At 41.8% G+C, this 20,028-nt stretch overlaps 1 protein-coding gene across 1 annotated transcript in view; it reads left to right on the top strand.

Annotated features, from left to right (window-relative positions):
- HS6ST3 (heparan sulfate 6-O-sulfotransferase 3) overlaps positions 1-4,373 on the top strand; it is a 298,793-nt gene extending 294,420 nt beyond the window's left edge. The window contains exon 2 of the mRNA XM_054056863.1: positions 1,952-4,373. Coding sequence (XP_053912838.1) covers positions 1,952-2,657 — 706 coding nt within the window. The 3' untranslated portion in view covers positions 2,658-4,373. The remainder of the gene's footprint in view (positions 1-1,951) is intronic.
- Positions 4,374-20,028: the final 15,655 nt, after the last annotated feature.

Raw genomic sequence — 20,028 nt, 5'->3', positions numbered from 1 at the left:
TTGCATCTGCATCTTTGTCCATTTTTTTTCATTTCTGCTCCCTTGGAGCTTCAATCTTTTTCTGTCACAATCCCGTAGATGGCTGCTGGATTTTGCAACGACAGTGTCTTATGCTTAGAGCTGATGGGTGTTTGAGAGTTGGGCTGCTTTGTCTGCACCACACTAGTGAAGGGTGTCCACTTTTTGTCCTGTTAGTTGGAAGCTGGTTCTTAATATGCTCTCATGCATGCAAGGTAGAGCCAGGATGGAGGTGAGCATCCAGTGTGAGAAGGCAAAGCTGTGCCAAGTGCTTAGACAGTGCTTTTTGTAGTGGAACTACACTGCAGAGCAAACAAGAGGCTTTATTATCCTCCCTGCCCTGAAGGAGTAGAAGAGGGATTTTAGAAATATCTGTCTATGAATGGTTCCATGATCCTTGGGTTCACTATTGATGTGGGCTGTGTAAGTTACTGAAGTAGATCGAAACAACTGAAGTGCAGTTTGGTCATGTGTGAGCAGCAGCCAGAAAACCCAAGCTCCAAATGATTTTGGAAATACTATCCTTCAGAGTATCATCTGATGCTAACACAACTCATGGCTCCCAATGTAAGTGACAGTGAGATCTGGTTTTATGACACACCTGAGGTTTATAGAGAAGTTATAGAGAATCTTTAGTGGCAAAAAAATGGGTAATATCTTCTTGGACATTGTTACCAATTTCGAGATTTTTCATTGAACTAGGGTTGGCTCATGTGTGCAATGACCCTCACAAAGTGTTGGTTTACTTACAGGGTAACTTGTTTTCAGCAAGTTTAACCTCCTGCTTACCTTCTTCATCCTTCTCTGGCCTCAAGAAGGAGTACCAAAATCAGACTTTTCTTAAGAAATCTTAGGAGTCATGATTTATTAATGTAATGTTTGCAGTCAGATGAGTCATGCAAACTCACAAACCTATTTTTGTACTAGACCGTGTGTTAATTTTCCTCATCAATCTTCTGCTGGTTATTCTATCTGACAGAAATCATAAGTATTTTGGATTTTCTTTGTCTTTATGATATCACCCTATAATTCAGGTGAGTTATTATTGAGTAAAATATTTCTCAGTAAAAACCTCAGTCTGTGAAAGCCTGCTTGAAGCATACTGAATTGCAGTCCATTTCAGATTGCCATAAATAGATCTGCAAACTGAATTCAATAACTAAAAGATGAACTGACAATGTGAGTTCTGCAGTTATTTGCTCTATTTCAAATCAATATTTCTTGGTGTCTGTTTTATATTCTTGACAAGTGAGGCTGAATAATGATAATCTTTATATCAACAAATGCTTTTGTACTACCCGATTATAACTCATTTCAATCAAGCACTTGTCTGAAATTGACTCATATGAATGGATTTTGGATCTCTCATTATCTTCCTTCCAACCCATTTAATAATAGGTTTCTTCTTAAGTAGGTGGTTCATGCCAGTCTTCCACATGTTGTTACTTCTAGCACTTGCAGCATCCATATGAAATTGCTTATGCTTTTCTTGTATTCTGACCAAGTGCTGTATGGAATATCATGTGCATCTTGTGAGACATACATGTCTCGCTCAAGAAGAGAGGTGGCAAGATTATATAAATCTCTTTTCCCACTTATTCTGTTTCTAAGGGCTAGCATTTCAAAGTAGAGGGAAGTACACTCCAGTTAATTGGCTTCTACATAAAGTATCTACCACTGAAGAGTTGATAGGTCAAAGTAATTCTGTTTGTCTGATAGCTGCTTATTTCCTTTCTTCTCTATCTCTCAAGTTACCTTGTATTTTATTGACAGTATTTATGAAGCTTTAAGCTTTTTACTATCTCAGAAGTAGTCACTTGAAGTGCCAGAAGGGGGGAGGGGGGCGTGTGGCAGTGGCTGGTAATTGTTTTATTGGAGAATAAAAAAATGAAATCCCCTGAATCTTAAAACTGTGTTTAATTATATGTTTCAGGAACTTCTATTACATCACGATGCTGAGGGATCCAGTGTCACGGTACCTGAGTGAATGGAAGCATGTCCAGAGGGGCGCAACATGGAAAACTTCCCTTCATATGTGTGATGGAAGAAGCCCAACACCAGATGAGCTGCCTACCTGTTATGAAGGAGATGACTGGTCTGGAGTCAGTTTACAGGAATTCATGGATTGTAGCTACAACTTGGCCAACAACCGCCAGGTGCGCATGCTGGCAGACCTTAGCCTGGTGGGATGCTACAACTTGACTTTTATGAATGAGAGTGAAAGAAATACGATTCTTCTCCAAAGCGCCAAGAACAATCTGAAAAATATGGCCTTCTTTGGGCTTACAGAATTTCAGAGGAAAACACAATATCTCTTTGAGAGGACATTCAACCTGAAATTCATTTCCCCATTCACCCAGTTCAATGTTACGCGGGCCTCCAATGTTGACATTGGTGAGGATGTGAGGCAACGGATAGAGGACCTGAATTTCTTGGACGTGCAGCTTTACGACTATGCGAAGGACCTGTTCCTGCAGCGCTTCCAGTACTCCAAGCAAGAGGAGCATCAGAAGAACCGGCTGAAGAGGCGAGAGGAGCGGCGGCTGCTGCGGGAGCAGAGGGTTCACCAGTGGCCAAGGGAAGAGGCTGCAGAAGTAGTTGTTACTGAAGATTATAATAGTCAGGTTGCAAGGTGGTGATGCTCCTCCCTCTTGACTAACCAATGAGAGGGTGAGGCAGTTTGTGCAACTTGGCTACCTGGGAATTAGCCAAGGAAGGCCAACTGCATTGGTAAATGAGACTGTGTCTGACAGCTGTCCCTCCCTCTCTCAGTTTTTCTTGGCTTCTGCCCAAGAGGAGAATGTATTTTTTTTTCAGTAGGCATTGATTAGTGTTATTAAATGGCAGTAGAATACATTCCTGTCCAAAATGACTTCCTTCAAAACCCTAAGCTATGAGGAAGGGTTGAAGAGAGAGCTATATCCTGTGCATTAACAGATATACCCTATACAATCTAAGCTACCAAAACCTGTGCAGACATTAATGAAAAATTTTTTAAAAAAATCTGGTTTTGTTCCTCTGTGACATGAGAGATGGTTTGTTTCATATTGTCCTTTGCAACTGTAGTGCGTAGCTTTCTAGTGAAAGAAGTGGAGGAAAGCATATTGCCCTTCAAACTTCTACATGCTGTGTTTTGATTAAGGAAAGAAATTGCTGAGGTAATTTAAAAAAAAATCCCTAGGGAATGTGGGATTGGGGCATCGCTTGTTCTGTGCTGTTAGTCAGGAATCAGAGATGATTTATTATTGAGGCAATGGGGGAGTTAGCTTATTTCTCCACAGATACTGAGAATACCAAACCCAGCCATTTTTCTGAGTGCGTGTGGCAAAGGTAAAGCCTTAAGAAATGAGGTCCACATGACAGCTGGGCACACATCGTGGAGATTATCTGGCTGGAGGCAATGAAATCAGCTTCCACATTCACAAAAGTGAAGAGGAGCCACGGAAACTGCAGGAAAGAGAAAGGAGAGGGCAGGAAAAACCTAAATATTAGTGTGACATTTCCCAGATTTTCTGTAAAAGCTTGGAGTTATGTTGTCTGTGAAGGAAGGCAGGTTTCTGATATTGTCTGTTAAAATACATTGATGCGAAGTGAATACAATTTAAATCAATTTTCTCTCTAGGTATGGTAGTGACTAGAAAAAAGAATCATATTTTGTTTTCATAGGATACATAATGGATATGTGGAAAGTCTTGATATTTATTACTCTGTATAAAGATTCTTTGTAAATTTATTGTTTTCATGATGAGAGATCTGTATCTGGTTTTATTCCTTGCCAAGGAAAAGATTCAATGGGTTCTTCCTCCACGTGTTACTTTCTTGTGGCTAAATAGCATCTATTTATTCCGAGATTTTATGTTGTTCCATTTGTGATAGTGAAATTTTAAGAAGAGGGTCCGGTGCACAATAGATCCTTTGAGAGAGTATATTTTCCTTCTTCTTCTAGTATAAATGTAAAACATTAGGAGGAAACTTCTCTAAGTGCCTCAACGTGGCTGCTAAATCGAAATGCTGAAAGTATATTACTGCATGCATGAATGGCTTTTACCTTACAGATTTGCTAATTAGAGGTACTGGAGTACCTGATATGGATGCACATTTCTCATTTATTTTCAAACTTTTTACCTAGTTGGTAAAAAAAATAATGTGTTACAGAAAAAAAAAGAGGCTGAATTTGAAAATTTGTACTTTCATTTCCAGGTCTTTCTTCTTTAGTGCATGCTATAATTTCTTTTCTACCAACAATGCTATTGCTACTGATCTATGCACAATATCAAAAATACGATCTAACCAACCCTTAGAGAGTTAATGTATACAATAAAATACATTGAATGTGGAATATCATAACAGCTATTTAAGAAGTGAAGAGGGCTAGCAGGATGACACCTCATTATCAGTGTAGTTTATTAGCAATATGCTGGTTTACATCTGATTGTCAATTATGTGCTATGTTTGAGGGGAGTAGTGGTGTTTTTTGGTCCATAATACCTGTTCCACTGGTGGATCATGTGCATTTCCTCCCACCTACACATTCAGAAGGTAAAACACAGGACTGCAGATTGTTATTCTACTGGCCAAGCATGCGATGTCTGCCTTAGAGAAGAGTGAAGAGCTCTGTAGACTCCCTGGATGGTACTGCATGGATCCACATCACCTGGAAGAGGTGCTCAGACAGCTTGCTTGTATATGGGCACCTGCCTTCAGACGTTTAAATTGAGATGTTTACAGTCTAGGACTTGTCCCGCAGGATGGCGAGTCCATGTAGAGCTAAGCGTGACCAGTCGTATCACACCTTTAGCACAGTGCAGTAATTTGCAGTGATCTGACTTCTTACCTGCTGGCACTGAGACTTCAGACTGAGCCGGCCCTGGCCCTGTGCAGAGAAGGAGCTTTCTGGCTGGTGATGCAGGGATGATGGGGAGCTGTTGAATCTTCCCATTCCTGGGCCAGTTGCTGCATCTTGCTGCAGACCCCACAGCAAGGAGGATGCCTTTTGTACCTGATACTCTGTGTCCAGGATTTGCAGGTTTGCTCCTTGTTTCTATGAGCAGGAGGGCTAGAGGGTGCTGGGATGGGGGGGACCTGGAGGGCTCTCCAGCAGAGCCAGAGGCAGAGTGGGCAGGGATGCAGAGTGTGTGGGAAAGGCAGGTCTGGCAGGCGGCGTGCAGGGCTTGGCAGGAGGCAGGGCTGCACTACAGAGAAGCCATCCATGTGAGAGGAAAGATGCGAGGCCAAATTCACATTAAGGAGGAAGCTAAGTGAGAAAGTACAATAAGTCACAGCCCATCTTTTGTAGCATAGCATCCCTTCTTTTTTCGCGCAAGCACAAAACCAGGGTCCCTTTTCTCATGTCCCTGCATCTTTCCCCAGCAGCCGGCTCTCTGCACTGCTCACTGCAATGCGGGCCTTGTTTTTTGGTTAGAAAATGCAGTGTTCTTCTTTCAGGGGAGAGGAAGGAGAGCTAAGGAATTGTTCCCTGCAGCCTCACCACTGAGTACAAGTATCAGTTTCAGCTGTCTAAGCACACCAACCATTCTCCAAACTATTTCTTCTGCCTGACACAAAACAAAGCCTAAAGAGGAAAATCGAAGCAGTCTTTGGGCAGTTTACACTAGCTTTAATAGTTTGGCAATTCCTTAATGTGATGCATAACCTTTTCGTCAGTTATTTCCCAGGAGACAAGATTAGGGTCCCGAAGAGCTGCTAATGTGCCGTAGCGTCTATGTTAAAGGGATTTGCCTTAACGCTTGGGATTTAGTTAAAATTGAAGTTGCTTTGTTGGTTTGTTTTTTTTATTTCCTGGAGCCCGTGAGGCAGATAGCTTTGGTTGTGCAGGAACAGTTGAGGCGAGAGCAGATAGTGGCTGAGATCTTGCTCAGAACCCCTGGGACTGAAGGACCGAGCACTTTCTTCCCCAACTCCAGCAGCAGGCCTAGCAAACTCAGTGCACCAACGATACTGGTTTTCTTAGTGGAATTTCCCAGCACATGAAAAATAAAGCCATTTGGAAATACTTTCAGGCAGACTTCTAAGACACAGACTTGTAGCTTTTTTCCTCTTGGGCACTGTGCCCGAAATAATGCAACACAAAAGCAAAATAAAGGGCCCGGTTCATATCTCTTTTATTCCAGGTTTTCATTGCTTTGACAGCACAAACTTCACTGTAATTACACTGGCTCTTGTAAGATCGAAGCGCAGTCTGTTCCTTTCAAAACCTTCATGAGCAACAGAGCTATAGGTTTTCTGTCCATCTTCCTGGCATTATTTTGTTACTTAAACAAGGCAATTTGGCTTCTGCTACTGTGGTGTTGAAACAAATCTCATTCTTTCGTAATAGAGATGTACTTGCTAATCTCTCCTATCACATCCTCAGCACTGGCTGCCTTTTCCAGTTATAATTCACTGTAGGCTTGGAGCAGACAGAGAAACATGCTGTGTTGTTAAAACTTGTTCCTGGTAATTTGATGTCTAGTCCAAGAACTCAACCTATTGCCTGTGGGCCATACTTTATTAAGGAATGAGAATTTGTCCTCTTTTGCTCACTCGTCAATGCTAACAATAAAAAGCTCTATCACCACGGAGAAAGAAAAAAATCCACCCTTTCTGGTTGGGTATTCTTCACTGTAGTTGTGTTAACAATGAGGCTGTGATAGCTTTGCCAGGGCTTCTACCCAAATGTAGTAGTTATATGCAGTTCCCTAAAAACAGAAGTACAAAGTAAAAAGTGATGGAAGTCGGATCCAGAGCCAAACTTTCTAATGGCATTGTATTCATTCAGCCAAACCAAATGGCAGGTAACATCACCTTTGTGTCTGGAGATGCTTCAGAAACCATGAGGTTTCTCAAGTTGTCCTTATTGTTAACATGTGCTTCCTTCTGCACTAGTGGGTGCTTGTTTCCCACCTGCAATCTTGCGTCGGTTGTGAGCATTGATGTTACAAAACTTGTTGTCTGACTAACGCTTGGGGTTTTTCCTCCATTCCTCTTCCCCTGATATATGCGGAATTATTCTTTTTTGGTGTGGGTTAAGGAATATCTTGTTTCTAGGGTGGTGGAGATGACCCTGTGTGAGATGAACAGTCACAGTAAAATAATTCACTGGAGCAGATTGCTGTATCCTCCCTACATGTGGCAAAAGCATACTTGAAAAAGGTACTCAGTTTGCATTGAAATGCTTCTTTCTGTTTGGTTCTTGTAATACTTTCTTTGTTGGTATTTTGTGGAGGGAAATGGATTCCATAGCCTACAATGTCCTTGGCTTTCTTCTTGGCCATATCACTAGCTCTGCCATTTCAAATACATATTGGAAATGAAAAAAAAAAAACCAAACCAGACCCAATATCAAGAGTTTCCATCAGTTGCCATATTTAAGATGAAAGGCTAAATGAATAGGCTGTAAATTACTTTATTCTTTAGGAATTCCTTCTGTTTATGTGCAATAATGTGTGTGAACTCTGCTACTAAGAGATTGTATTGTGAGTAACCATATCTACTTTTATTCCTATTTACGAGATAGTTTGTAGACCTAAGGATTTTCATTAATGTAAAGCACAATTTAATGAATTATTTAATGTGTTTAACCATTGTGATGTCAAAAGCAATTGTTTTCATATATTTATTTGTTGGTGGTTTTCTGTAAAATGATGCTCATTAAGAAATCTGTTAAAAATGAAGAAGTTTTGTTGAATATTGTTGGGTCCATGAATTACTTATGAGCGGCAAATAAACATTGTTTGCTTTTTTGAAACATTAAAGGTTTCATCTTATCTACGTAGCCATAAAAATGTCTGAAATTGCTTCTGTCAGGCCAGTTTCAAGCATAAGTGAAGATCCACTGTGACCATAATTATGTAGGGCTTTTTTTAACAAAATGTACATAGAGGAAAAGCATGTTGATGTAACTTACTATTTAATTATGTTGGGGCCCAATAACAAATCTTTTGATTCTAATTGACTTTGCTGGGCTTTATCTCAGATTGAATTAAGGCAAGAGATTCAAGACTTGAATAGTGACCAGCACTAATTCAAGTGACCCCAGTGTCAGAATTTCCATACTTGGACTGAATTAAGACTTAAGTATGCAAATAGTGGCAGTGAATTCTTTGGACTTCATTTCTACTTCAAACTGTCAGGATAATCTCATGAGCTGTTGTGAGGAAGGATGAGAAATTGCAGTCTTTTGCTGTACCATGAGCTTCATAATTGTGTGCTTGTATCTTTTGAGAGTGTGTGGACCTTGGGAGGAGCTTATTGCTTATTTAGCCATACTATTTCATGTAACTACATGAATTCAGTGAATTAGGACAGGGATGGGATCATGGAAAAGCATGGACGGACTTAAGTAAAGAGGAAGCGCTGACCTCTCTTTTACAGAGTAAATGAGGCGCTCTGTTAGGTCTGTCCCAGGCCCCTGTTCTGTTTTCTCAGACCAAAACTTCACATTTTTCGATATTCCAAACAACAAGACTTACAGACATGCCACACCCCCTAGAGGTGAGTCTAGTTAGAAGAGAAGTCCATGCTGTGGCAAATTAGGATGGAGAGACCATGACTCACCCCCTTTTGATCAGAGAACGTCGACTGACCTGCTAAGTGCTATGGAAAGCTGCATTAATGGTAAAAAAAAAACCCATATAGTCTCAATGAGAAATTACTCTTGCAACACAACAAAGGCAGCATTTGATAAGGATAGCAGAAAAAAGGAAGCTCTCAAATGTTCTAGTTAGTTTTGGGTTTTTTAATTGCTCTTCACAGCACCTTAGACTCAAACAGCTAATGTTTAAAAAACACCATTGTAAGGAGCAGCTGTTTGAGCCTGTAGTAATCAGTACCTCTTGACATATCAGTCTCCCATTTTTTCATTTCTCTAGTTCCACTCACTTCAACACTGAAGTCATCTGTACTGCTGGTTTGCTCTTGAAGTCTTCATAACTGTTTATGTATATTCATCTGGATTCAATATGTCAGAGACCCTTATGACCAGGTTAGTAAAAATGAAGAGATAGGTACAATTATACACATGCCTTGCAAGATGACTCTGTTAGGTAACCTTTTGTAGCCCCTTTTAGCGCTATTAATGAAATCCACACTGGAAGGTTATAATTTCATGCCTCCTGCACTTAATGTTAGGGAAGCAAGAGGGCTAGAGGACTTTGTAATCTCCAAATTCCTATAGATTGTGGTGGTAGTATCTCCTTGCTTGCTTGGTTGTTACTGTGAAACAAGATCAGTTCCTGAGGGACAAATATCAGCCTCTGGAAAATCATACTATTGTTTGAAATAAAATGTGTAGCAGCTGACAGCTGAGTGGACAGGAAGGCAGGATCCTGACAGTGAAGGCCAGGTGGCACAGGGAGCTCATACTGCTGGGAAGCAATTCAGGCTGCTAAACAGAATGATCCAGTGCTGTTTACGATGCCCTGAGGTTGCCCACCAGACCTCCAACTGCTGCTCCGGAAGGCTGCAGGTGTCAGAATAGATGTTTTGTCATATATATAAGTCCTGTGCAGATGTCTCAGATACCTGCAGATCTCCAAACAACAATCTGTCTCCTAAAGACCTATAGTTAGGAAACCCAATAGCTCCCACAGTGTCTGTACCACTTAGGGACATCACTTGAGACAGTCTGCAAGCTGAGAGTCCGTCATCATCACCAGTTGTGAGCATGAAATTAAATGCACTGCTGGGCTGTGTGAGTAATGGAGAAGCAAAGTGTATATTGTCACATTTCTGGATCCTGCAGTCTGGTGAAAGCAGTTAGGAAGCAGAGCAGCAAGATGGTAAACAAAATAAATGTCTGTATTGCAGATAAGTATTACTACATAGCAAAAGGAAAAAATGGATTTTGCCACCAGAAGGCAGATAATTCCCTCCCCTGCCCCCCTACATGGTTACATTTCAAGAAATACATCAGAAAATTCTACTGTAATGTGCAGTATATGGTACAGTTAAAAGCAAGAGTGAGACAGCATTGCTGGGCTGTATTACGTACATTTGGAGAAAGGCTTTGATTATTAAGGTTTCATTCACATTAATTTCTATTTTGGCTACAAAGGCTATACGAAGTGTGACACCTTTCAGCACTTGCTAAGAAATGTGTGAGTATGTCCCTAAAATTCTGAATATGAATAAATGAAATCAGGCAATATGGAGATAAGTCAATGTCTTATAAATCCTACTGTTCTGTAAAAACACAGGGTGCTGAAAATGTGTAATGGTGAGAATAAATGAGGTCTTCCCTACTCAGACGAAGGGGCTATTGCAGGAATTTGTCCACTAGGTAAGAACCTTGCCACTTCACTCTGAAACACATTGAGTGAAACTTCCTTCACTCAAGTAGAGATCATCTGGCGGCCAACCTCCTCACACAACCTCGAGAGACTTTCTTACAAGAAGTGGAGGCAAATGCACTTTCACGGCACATCCATCTGACCTGCTTTAGATATTTACAATGGTGCAAGAAGAATCTCATGCCACAAAATGGCTCCTTCTCCTCTCTGTTTGTAAACATGGGGAAAACATTCCCGAATGTGCTTTAGAGAAGGTGAAGCCTGAGCTGTGGAAGAGGATGAGGGGCAGCACTCCACTTTTGGAAAGACTGCAGCTGAAATGGAAGTAAGCCTTCCCAGGTGGACAGGCGTAGGCATTTGAAGATGGGCAGACCAGAGGGGGAGAATTAAGATAGACACCGGTGGTCTGGGGACCCTCTGTGAAAGCTGATGACTGAAAACACTGTAATCAGTGAGGTAGCAAAGAAATAAGAGAGAAATGGGTAGGAGTGTGAGCATCAGAAAGACAAAGAGAACTGCAAAAGGCAAAATGTCAGTGTGAAAATCCCCTGGAAAATCTGCTCAGCTATGCAAATTTTAAGGAAATAATTGCCAGTTGATTTCAGTGGATTTCTGTCTTACTCAGAAATCTTTATACTGAGTATTTAATGTATCCTTAGGCCCAGCATCTTGAGGCAGGGTGTGCAGGGTCATACTAAACTGCCTATGCTCTACCAAAAGCAGGCAAACGTCACCCACCAGTCCCTCTGGGATTTCACTTCAAGGGTGGGACATCAAGTGACATGTTACCACACAGCCACGCAAATATGAAGCAATGTCTGCCTTTGTCTATGACAAGTTTAGAGTGAGGTATGCTGCTTCAAGTGCGAGATTGGAAATCTGGTCCTGGTGATGCTCATGATAAGCAGTGATGACAATGTCATAGCTACAGAAGTGAAAATGTTTCTAACAGGATGCAGGAATATGCCTGCTAATTAATGGCTGGATATTAGGTAAAAAAAAAAAAAAAAAAAACCCAAACCCAAAAACTCAACACAACTCTAGGTGAAATTAATGAGAAACAGACCAAAATAAAACTCTATCATTACTATAATTCACATTGTAATCTGACTGGGCTGCAGTTGCATGGTGTTCTGGTCAGGGCAGTGTTTCAGCAGAGAGATCACATGAAAATAAACACTGCCAAGAAAGCATGAATATTTTGGAAGACTTTAATGCTGCAAAGCTCCAGGTGCGGGCCAGGGGAGCAGTGGAGTTTCTCCTCGTGAGTGACTAAAATTTAATATATGTGTGTGAATGCTTGTGTCTGTATGCCCACATGCACACAAATGTGTCTATCAAAATGCCACTGCTGGCCATTTGTGTAGTTTGGATTGATTCCCACATGCAAAACCCTTATGCTTTGGATTGCCAGTCAAAGAGAGCCCAGACATACATCTGATTTTGTTTTGGGGGATGTTTTCATCAGAACTAGATACTGAGAAATGTTTCCCATTCAGGACAAGCTACTGAGAGCAGAAGCTTTTTTTCTCATCTGCAGGAGTATTGCCAAAATCTCAGCAAACACTTGCTAGCTTGAGTGTGTCCGTCCGTGAGATGGAGCCTCATGAGCTTTCTCATCTGTCTCTACTCTTTTTAAATGCTTGCTGGTAGTAGCAAATCATTTTGCAAAACATTTCTAAGACAGCACTCATCTCAGAGATGAAGTAAGAATAAGAAATACTAAATCCCTTCAACCTATTCCGTCACCGTTCTTGGACACACTTGTAGGATTTGTGTCAATGTCCTCTCAGGGATTAATGCTTCTTCCAGTGAATTCCTTCCATCAAGCTGCTTTTATGAACTATGGAGCAAGCCCCTGTCTCAAGCTAGCTTCTTTGGACCTTAGCTGGTCTCTCAGCTTTCCTTGTTTTCTCTCCCTTGCTCTGTGAGTCCCTTTGACTTGTGATATGCTCACACAAGCTCTTAGTTCCTGTGGCAATCCATGAACCAAGAGCTCTTCTCAGCTTCTGGCTCCCAGATCAATACTGGGGGGTCACAGGGATACCTGTGCCCCCTCCAAGCATCCTGATCTCCATGCGAAGAAAACAAGAACAGATGGGTTAAATGGGAGCTATGACCATGCCAGTTGTAGTGAGTCATGTGATAACTAAGACTTCAGGATGTGGCCTCAGAACTGGCTGTATAATTTGCACAAACATAGGTTTATTCAGCTATATATTTGTGAGAATTAAATGGCAAATAAATGGATTGCAGTTTGTGAAGGGTTTAGATAAACAGTCATAGGGTGTTTCATCTTCTGTTTGGATCAACTAGGCAGCTAGCTCAGCACATCATGGGCTGAATTTAAACTATTTCTCCTGGGTCTGAGCCAGGCTTGTCTTTGCCAGATTTTGTTTTAAAGAAGCATCTTTATTTATAAACTCTATGCAGAATTTATCAGTCAACATTATTTATGCCACATTTAAGCCTGTTTAAATAAAACACAAAATGGAATGAGTATCTGAAGGAATGAATATGTAGGAAATATGTATTTCTGGTACTCCTAGGCAAAATATGCTATCTCATTGAGTCATAATGGTCTCAGGCTTGGGAAATGTAGGCAATAGTAGAGGGTGATTCATCTCCTGAAACACCTACCTAAACCAGGACTGAGTAATCTGCCTTTTTATTTTTGTGTACTACAAAGGGAGGTAAACTGAAAAAACCTAAAGCATGTGAATTGTATCTGTAGACTATTTTATCTGCTTTGATTCCACGTCCACTGGACAAACCCTGTATATTTCAAGCTTATGGTAACCTCTCTAATGTAACTGAGAAATGAGTTTCCTCATCTCCCTCTGGCAACATCATCTTATGAACAAAGCTGTAAAGATGTACATTAAAAACGGATTTCGGAAGAGCGCAACTAGGGCTAACTAGACCTGAATCCTCTCTCTGGTAGTGACCAAAGTGGCTTCTTGTAAGAACAGGAAAGCCCATACATTTCTATATATGTGTGTGAATGTGTATATATATGTATGAGATGTATATATTGTCTCCTAGCTGCCTATCTTTTTCAGTTCAAGGGCTTCCTCACCAAATTTAGAATCTCTGAATTTAACAGGGCTTTTTTTCTTCTTTGAATTTACCTAGCTGCTTCTTGAGCGTAAGTAAACTCCTAGTACTTTTAGCAAAGAGCCTTTTAGCTTAACTGTGATGGAAGTTTCACTAGCGCAACAGGAAACTACCTCTTTTGATTGTTTTAAGTCTGACACCTTCCAGTTTCATGTAAGCATGCCTAGTTCTTTCATTGAAAGAGATTCTGAACAACAAATTCCTGTTTATCTTCATGCAGCTCCTGATTTCATGATCCTCTGTCATAACCCACCACCTACAGGAGGTGAAAGAACATAAGACACACTTGTCTTTGATTATCCTGGTTGAGCCTGCCTGCAGCACTTCTTATTTGATTACATCTTCCTTTAGAAATGGGAGGATCAGATCTGCATGCAGTACTCAATACACAGGTGCACCAGGGATTTGTACGGTGAATGCAAGTGATTGATAGTTTCCCACACTGTTTACTGTGCCTTTCATGTTCCTAGGATTCAGTTTGGGATTTTTCTGACCAGTTCTGAGCACAAATCTAACATTTCCATGAAATTATCTATGGTAATGGCAAGACCTCATTTCCAGGTGGTCAATAGTCAACTCAGAACTAAGCACAGTGTATGAAAAGCTAAGACTGCTTTTTTTCTCCTGTGTGCCTCGCTTTAAATTTATCTAATTTGAATTTTATCTGTCATTTTATTGCCATCACTCCATGTCATCAGGGTCTTCTGCAGTTCACACTCAGCCCTTGTCTTCTGTATCCTGAATAGTTTAGCATCTCTTCTCCAGCACAGATTAGTGTCCCCAGAGCTCATTCTGCAACCTGCCTAGGCAGTGGAGGGGCAGAACTTGAGGCAAGCTGACATAACATCCTAATAGCAGATATAAAAGCTTCATTTGCCTTCCCAACTATCCTGATGACAGTGCAGAGATGCATGTTGCCATTCTACTGCTCTCACCATGGAGCTGAAAACTCAGTTTTTATTAGTGTTGAAATTACTTTTCACACAAGTTGCCATAAACAGAAAGGTATCACTCGTTCTTCCGGTTGTTTCTTTTAGCAGAAAATCATACAGAAACATTGTTTAATCCTCTTTCTCATCTGTATTCTCAGATTCTTTAAGAACACTGGAAATTACATTGCTGCCTCCCTCTTCCAAACACAAATTTTGGCAAAAATGGAAATTTCTGTTTTTCCAGTGCATAAATAACTCTGGTCTTCACTTGGTATGTCTGCTGTAAGGCTATAAACAAAGGCATATTGAGTGAGCTGGCAGTGAAATTACCAAAAGCTGAAAAGGTCAGAATCTTAAATCATAGATCAGATAAGACAAAGAATTTCAGAATCTCACAGCAAATAAGATTTGGAGAACGCTGATGAACGCTGTGTTTTACACAGTATGAAAACATATATGGAATAGTGTGAAGTACAAAAAACTTCCTTTTCTGATTTAATTTACTTCAACTGCATTTAGAAATTATAGCAAAAAAAAATGCATTCATAGCCACATTATTATTTACACTCAGTAGGAAGCAAGCCTGAGCTGCATGCAGAGATCATCAAGAAGCAGGGGGAGGTATGTTTAGATGTCCAAAAATCTCATTAATTGTGTTTTGGTTTGGAAACTCAAAAATCCAACTTGCCACCCTAGCAGTTGCCAAAGAAGTGTAATTATCATAGAATCACAGAATGGCCTTGGTTGGAATGTACCTAAAGATCATCCGTTTCTGACCCCCCTGCCCTAGGCAGGGACACCTTCCACTCAGGTTTCTCAAAGCTTCATCCAGCTTGGCCTTGGGACACATCCAGGGACTGGGCAACCACAACTTCTCCGGGAAACCTGTTCCAGTGCCTCACCACCCTCACAGTAAAACAGGTTAATAGATTTCAGCAGTATTGTGGAGTGTATTTTCTTCAGCTTTTTTCTTGTAAGTCTCAAGGACAAGAACTTTAATGTTTCTTCTTAAAATATAAGACTTAACTTCTTATTTACGAGCTGCTTCTGAAACTGAAAATGTCTTGTAGCCTTACTTCAATATCCTGGTGTTTGGCCTAGTCTATAAATAATACAGCAGTGTGAGGAGATGCATTTCCATGCCAAGACTGTAAATATGTAACAAATATTGATACACTCTCTCTTAAAGCAGGCAGGAAAAGCTGCCTTCCCACAGGCATGGAGTGACTTTGGAGAGAGGGAACAAGGGGAGTCCTTATCCCCAGTGGGAATTTTGGGTTCCGGTTGCTTCATGCATCTAATGCGCTGCTTTGCTCTTATCCAAATTCCAGGTAAGGGACCTCAAGCTCATAGATATTTTGAGGTCTGCAACAATATATCTGACTGCTTCTTGGTAGAGAGTTAATTCAAGGCTGTTAATTAGCAGCGAGCGAGATAACCTGTCTTAAACCCTGAGTACCCACTTGCCCACGATGTGGAGACCTCAGTAGAATGGATGAGGGATGCAGCATGGAAAAAAAACAAACAGGTGTTGTGCCTTTGCATCATCCATCAAGGGAGTTCCTGGGGTTTTTTAAGTATACCCCAATATACCACTGAAAACTCAGAATTAAAATAAAACTTTCTGAGACCACACAGGACAATGTCTACCCCCATGCAGCTCCACTGATGAGAAGAAAGGTGCACCGCAGGGATGTTTTTCAATGCTCTTCTCTGCACGCTAAAAACTTCTTTAGGCCATGTTTCACTCATATGAATAAAACTATGGTGGAAGTTCCCTGCAACACACTTACTTTATGGTTTGACTTTGCAATTCATCACAGGGAAACAGGCCCAGAGGAGGGAATGGAAGGGATCTAGACTCACTTTTTGGGGGGCAGTTCCAGTGACACTAGAGGAGGGAAGCCAAGAGGGTCCTGTGGGACACCAGGTCAGATGCGTAGGAGGCAGGCAGGCAAAATCAGACTCTTCATGAAGGAAGCATGCACAGTAACAAAAGCAAAGCAGTCAGTGCTTTTATTCATGTGGAGAGAAAAAAAGCCAAGTAGACAGTAGGAATTGCTGGAAGCCTGGTGACAACAATTATTGACTTCCTAATTCCACTGGAGAACTGTTTTCAGAGAGGTCTGTAGAGTCAGTGATGCAGTCTTGAAGTGCAGTAATCAAAACAGGGTAATCTCAGGGACTGGGAATGGTGTGTTCTAGGCTGTAATTAATCAGTGAGCCCTCTACTGACTTTATCTTCTCAGTGCCCTCCCTTTTCTGGCAAAAAATGTTAAACCTCCCAAAACCTTTGTTCAAACACTTAAACCTGTAAAGACCCCCACCGTTTTCAGAAATAGTGTAATTATAGTGCGTGGTCCTATAGCTTTCAACTTTGCCTCTTAGATATTAGTAAAATTGCTAAATCTCTGATTAAAAAAATAAAATCCAAGGGACTAAAGCTGCTTTCTGTCAATGCAGAGAGTATCCCATGGAATAGCAATTACTATTTAAACTCTGTGGTAAATGCTGTGCTAGGAGGCCAGAAGGAAGCATTTGGTTCCTGAGAAACTTATCAGGGACTTAGAAAAGGCAAGAAAGACACCGTCTCATTCTCTCTGCTCATCAAAGATGTGAGATAAATCCTAAGGAGCCACATGCATTAACCGCATCATTGCTGTCACTGTATGGAAAGCAGGAATGGCTGAATTAATTCCTTCCTCAGATTAGCTGTCTGTGCTCTGCTGGCTTGCAGGGGCTGTAACCTTTCCTCTGGACAAGGATTTGTCAGCTGTTGTTTTTAATCTGTATCATTAGTGGGAAGACCATTAACAAATTATATACTACCGTGTGTCGGTATGTTTACACCAGAATTCATCTGTTCGTGGGAGTCACAGGAATCCCACGTGGTGCTTCTGAGGGCTGCAAACAAATAGAAAAACAAAATTCCAGGCCCTTCCATCAAACCTATGTTAGAGCAAGCGACAGCAAACAGCCCAAGGTCTGCATCCTAACACACTGCTTTAGCTATTTCCTGTCTTTCCCTGCATTAATTTACTGCATCTGTGTCTGGCCAAAATCCAGCCGCAGTCCTGGCTCCACGTAAGCAGCTGCACAACCTGGACCTGGCACTGTATAGAGTTGCTCATGTATATCAGGTGGAACAGAATCAGGGTATTGGAGTGTATTTTTATATTATGCTGGATCTCTTCTCACAGGGGAGAGGCCAGGTTTGCCCTCCTCTGCCTGCATGCTCTGACCTACAGCCTCCCCAGCACCAGAGTCAGCATTCATGTGGCCACCAGGTAGATGGAAAACACTGGAAGACCTGGAGAAGGGGCTCAAATTGACCCCATCTCCCTCTGTGGGTGCTTAAGTGCCTGACACCAGGGAACAGAGGGACAGGGAAGATTATTACGCTTCCAACAGCATCTTGCAGAGAGACCAGAACAAGCGCAAACCCTGATGTTCTCCAAGGGTGCATTTCTACTGACTGTGGCACAATGGCTCTGGGTGTTAATGAAGTCTAAGGTTGCTAAAGAAAACTGCTGTGTAAGGACACTGATTAAAAAGGAAAAGCAGGCAAGAGAGGGTTAATAGCTTCTGTTCATCAAGCTTGGATTTTCCTTTTTTGAATTCAGAATATGGAAATATATTAACTTCCAGCATCTGGGTTTGATCAGATACACACCTGAGCTCTCTTTTCCCTAGGATACACCATTAAAATGGTATATCCCTTTTAATTCACTCTACACAAAACACCTTGTCGTCTTGCTCAGCTTGCAAGATAGTTTCCCAAGTTCTCTGGGTGACTATTTACCTGTTGGAACATTTGCTTCGATGCCCCAGTGTGGGCAGCTGCTCTTGGCAGCTTTTCTTTTGGACCCAGTGGGCCTGACTTGAAATTTTCTCAGCTTGAAAAGGTCAGGCCATTACAGAAAGTGACAATTTTTAATTTGGTAACTTCTGTGGGGAGCTGAATGGCACTTGCTGAAACAAATAAATTAGTGTGAGACTGACTGCTTTAACCAAGCTACAGCTGTCATTTGGGGGAAGAAGCAAATTAATTCTGATAAACAAAGAGAAATCCTTGATGCTCCTCTGACAACACTGGGATCTCAGCAAGGAAGGAAAGAAATTTAGCTCATTAATTGTTTAAGACTTTGGCAAACTCCCAAAGTTTATCTTTGGGTCATGCTAATGTTTCGCAGTTGTGTGGACAGAGGAAGCTCTCAGCTATCAACAGCCCCTCTAGCTGTGAAGTGGGCTGGTGGGACATTGCACGTGAGACATCACCCCTCCAGGAATATTTAAGCTTGTATAACTGAGCACCATGGGCTTTGCCTGCTAGTTTGTGAACACTGCGGCTAAACTACATGAATCTGCGGCTAAACTACAAAGAGCAGGGCTGTGGTTCAGCCCAAGGCACATCCCTGCTGGCATCCTGCCTGCCATTCTCACGCTACTCAGCACCCTCCTGCACAGTGCCCAGGCTGAGGCACAGCACAAGCCAGGGACTAGCCCCAAAAGCATTTTAGAGAAGGCTGCCCTCTTCCGCTTCCTCATGTTGTGCTTTGGTCCTATTGAAAGGCAGAGGAGAGGTCAGCTGTAGTTGCTAACTCATTCTGGAGAGAAGAGCATCTTGCTTTTGTGGAGAGGAAGAGCACAGGAAGGGCCAGGAGAGCTGCTGCAAACCCAGACAGATTCTTCCTGGTGCGGCTTCTGCCAACCAGGCACCAGCTGTGCAGGTGGCAGCAGTGCCAGCTGTGAGCAGCTGGGGCAGAGGAAGAGGCTCACTGCTTGGTTTCTCTAAGCCCTTCAGGCTTCTTACTGACACCAGGCTCAGGAGAAACCATTGTGGTTATCCCTTCCCTTCCTCTGAGACGGAGATACATCCTGCTCAAGGGTGACAAGTCCTTTCTCTGGTGCATTGTTTGAAACAAGTGAAAGAAGGTACAGCATTTGCAAAATGCTTTCAGTTGCAGTAAGCTTCACAAGCTTTCTCTGCTGTGGCAGAGTTTCTTTCTCTTTTTTTTTTTTTATTTTAAATGAAATCTCATCTGTAAGGGAGATGAAAATCATTATTCCAGTTGTAGGATTTTTAGTGGCTGTGGTTGCATGACTGAGAGGTATGTTACTGATGTTTCTGTAGACTTTTGTGCCCTAAGCAGAGAGGAGAAGACCTCTGCTGGAAAGGCCAAGGCCAGGTCAAATGCAGAATATTTCCATAACTACCAGCCACTGACAAAACAGCTTTTGTGGTATTAATGCTGAAATACCTAGAGGTTGGCATTTGGCTCCTGGAGTGGCACTTACAGTGCTGAGTTAGGGGTTGCGGGGAGCACAGATCCAACATATTGAGCCCTGAAACAGCCCATCTGAAATGTCAGGGACGGGAGTGCCCAGAGCCTCTGCTTTCCCTCTGCCTCAACATCTAGCTGAAATGGAGCACCTCTGCCAAACCGGAGTGTATCATTTCCTGTGTCCTGGTGCACTTGGTTCTGGTTAACCTGCTCCTTTCTTCTTTGTAAACATGACAGGAGGAGAAAATGAGATTAAAATACATAAATGTAGGTTGTACTGCTGGGGCAAAGTGTGATTCAAACCTACTGTTCTTTCTTCCTAATAGCCTGGCATGGCCACCTGTCCAGCAGAAAACAGAGTTGAGCTCAAAGTGGAGGAGGGGGGTG

Source organism: Cuculus canorus, chromosome 1, assembly GCF_017976375.1.
Source record: "Cuculus canorus isolate bCucCan1 chromosome 1, bCucCan1.pri, whole genome shotgun sequence".
NCBI lineage: Eukaryota > Metazoa > Chordata > Aves > Cuculiformes > Cuculidae > Cuculus > Cuculus canorus.
Note: the sequence above shows the minus strand (reverse complement) of the source record. Positions and strands in the feature narration are given on the sequence as shown.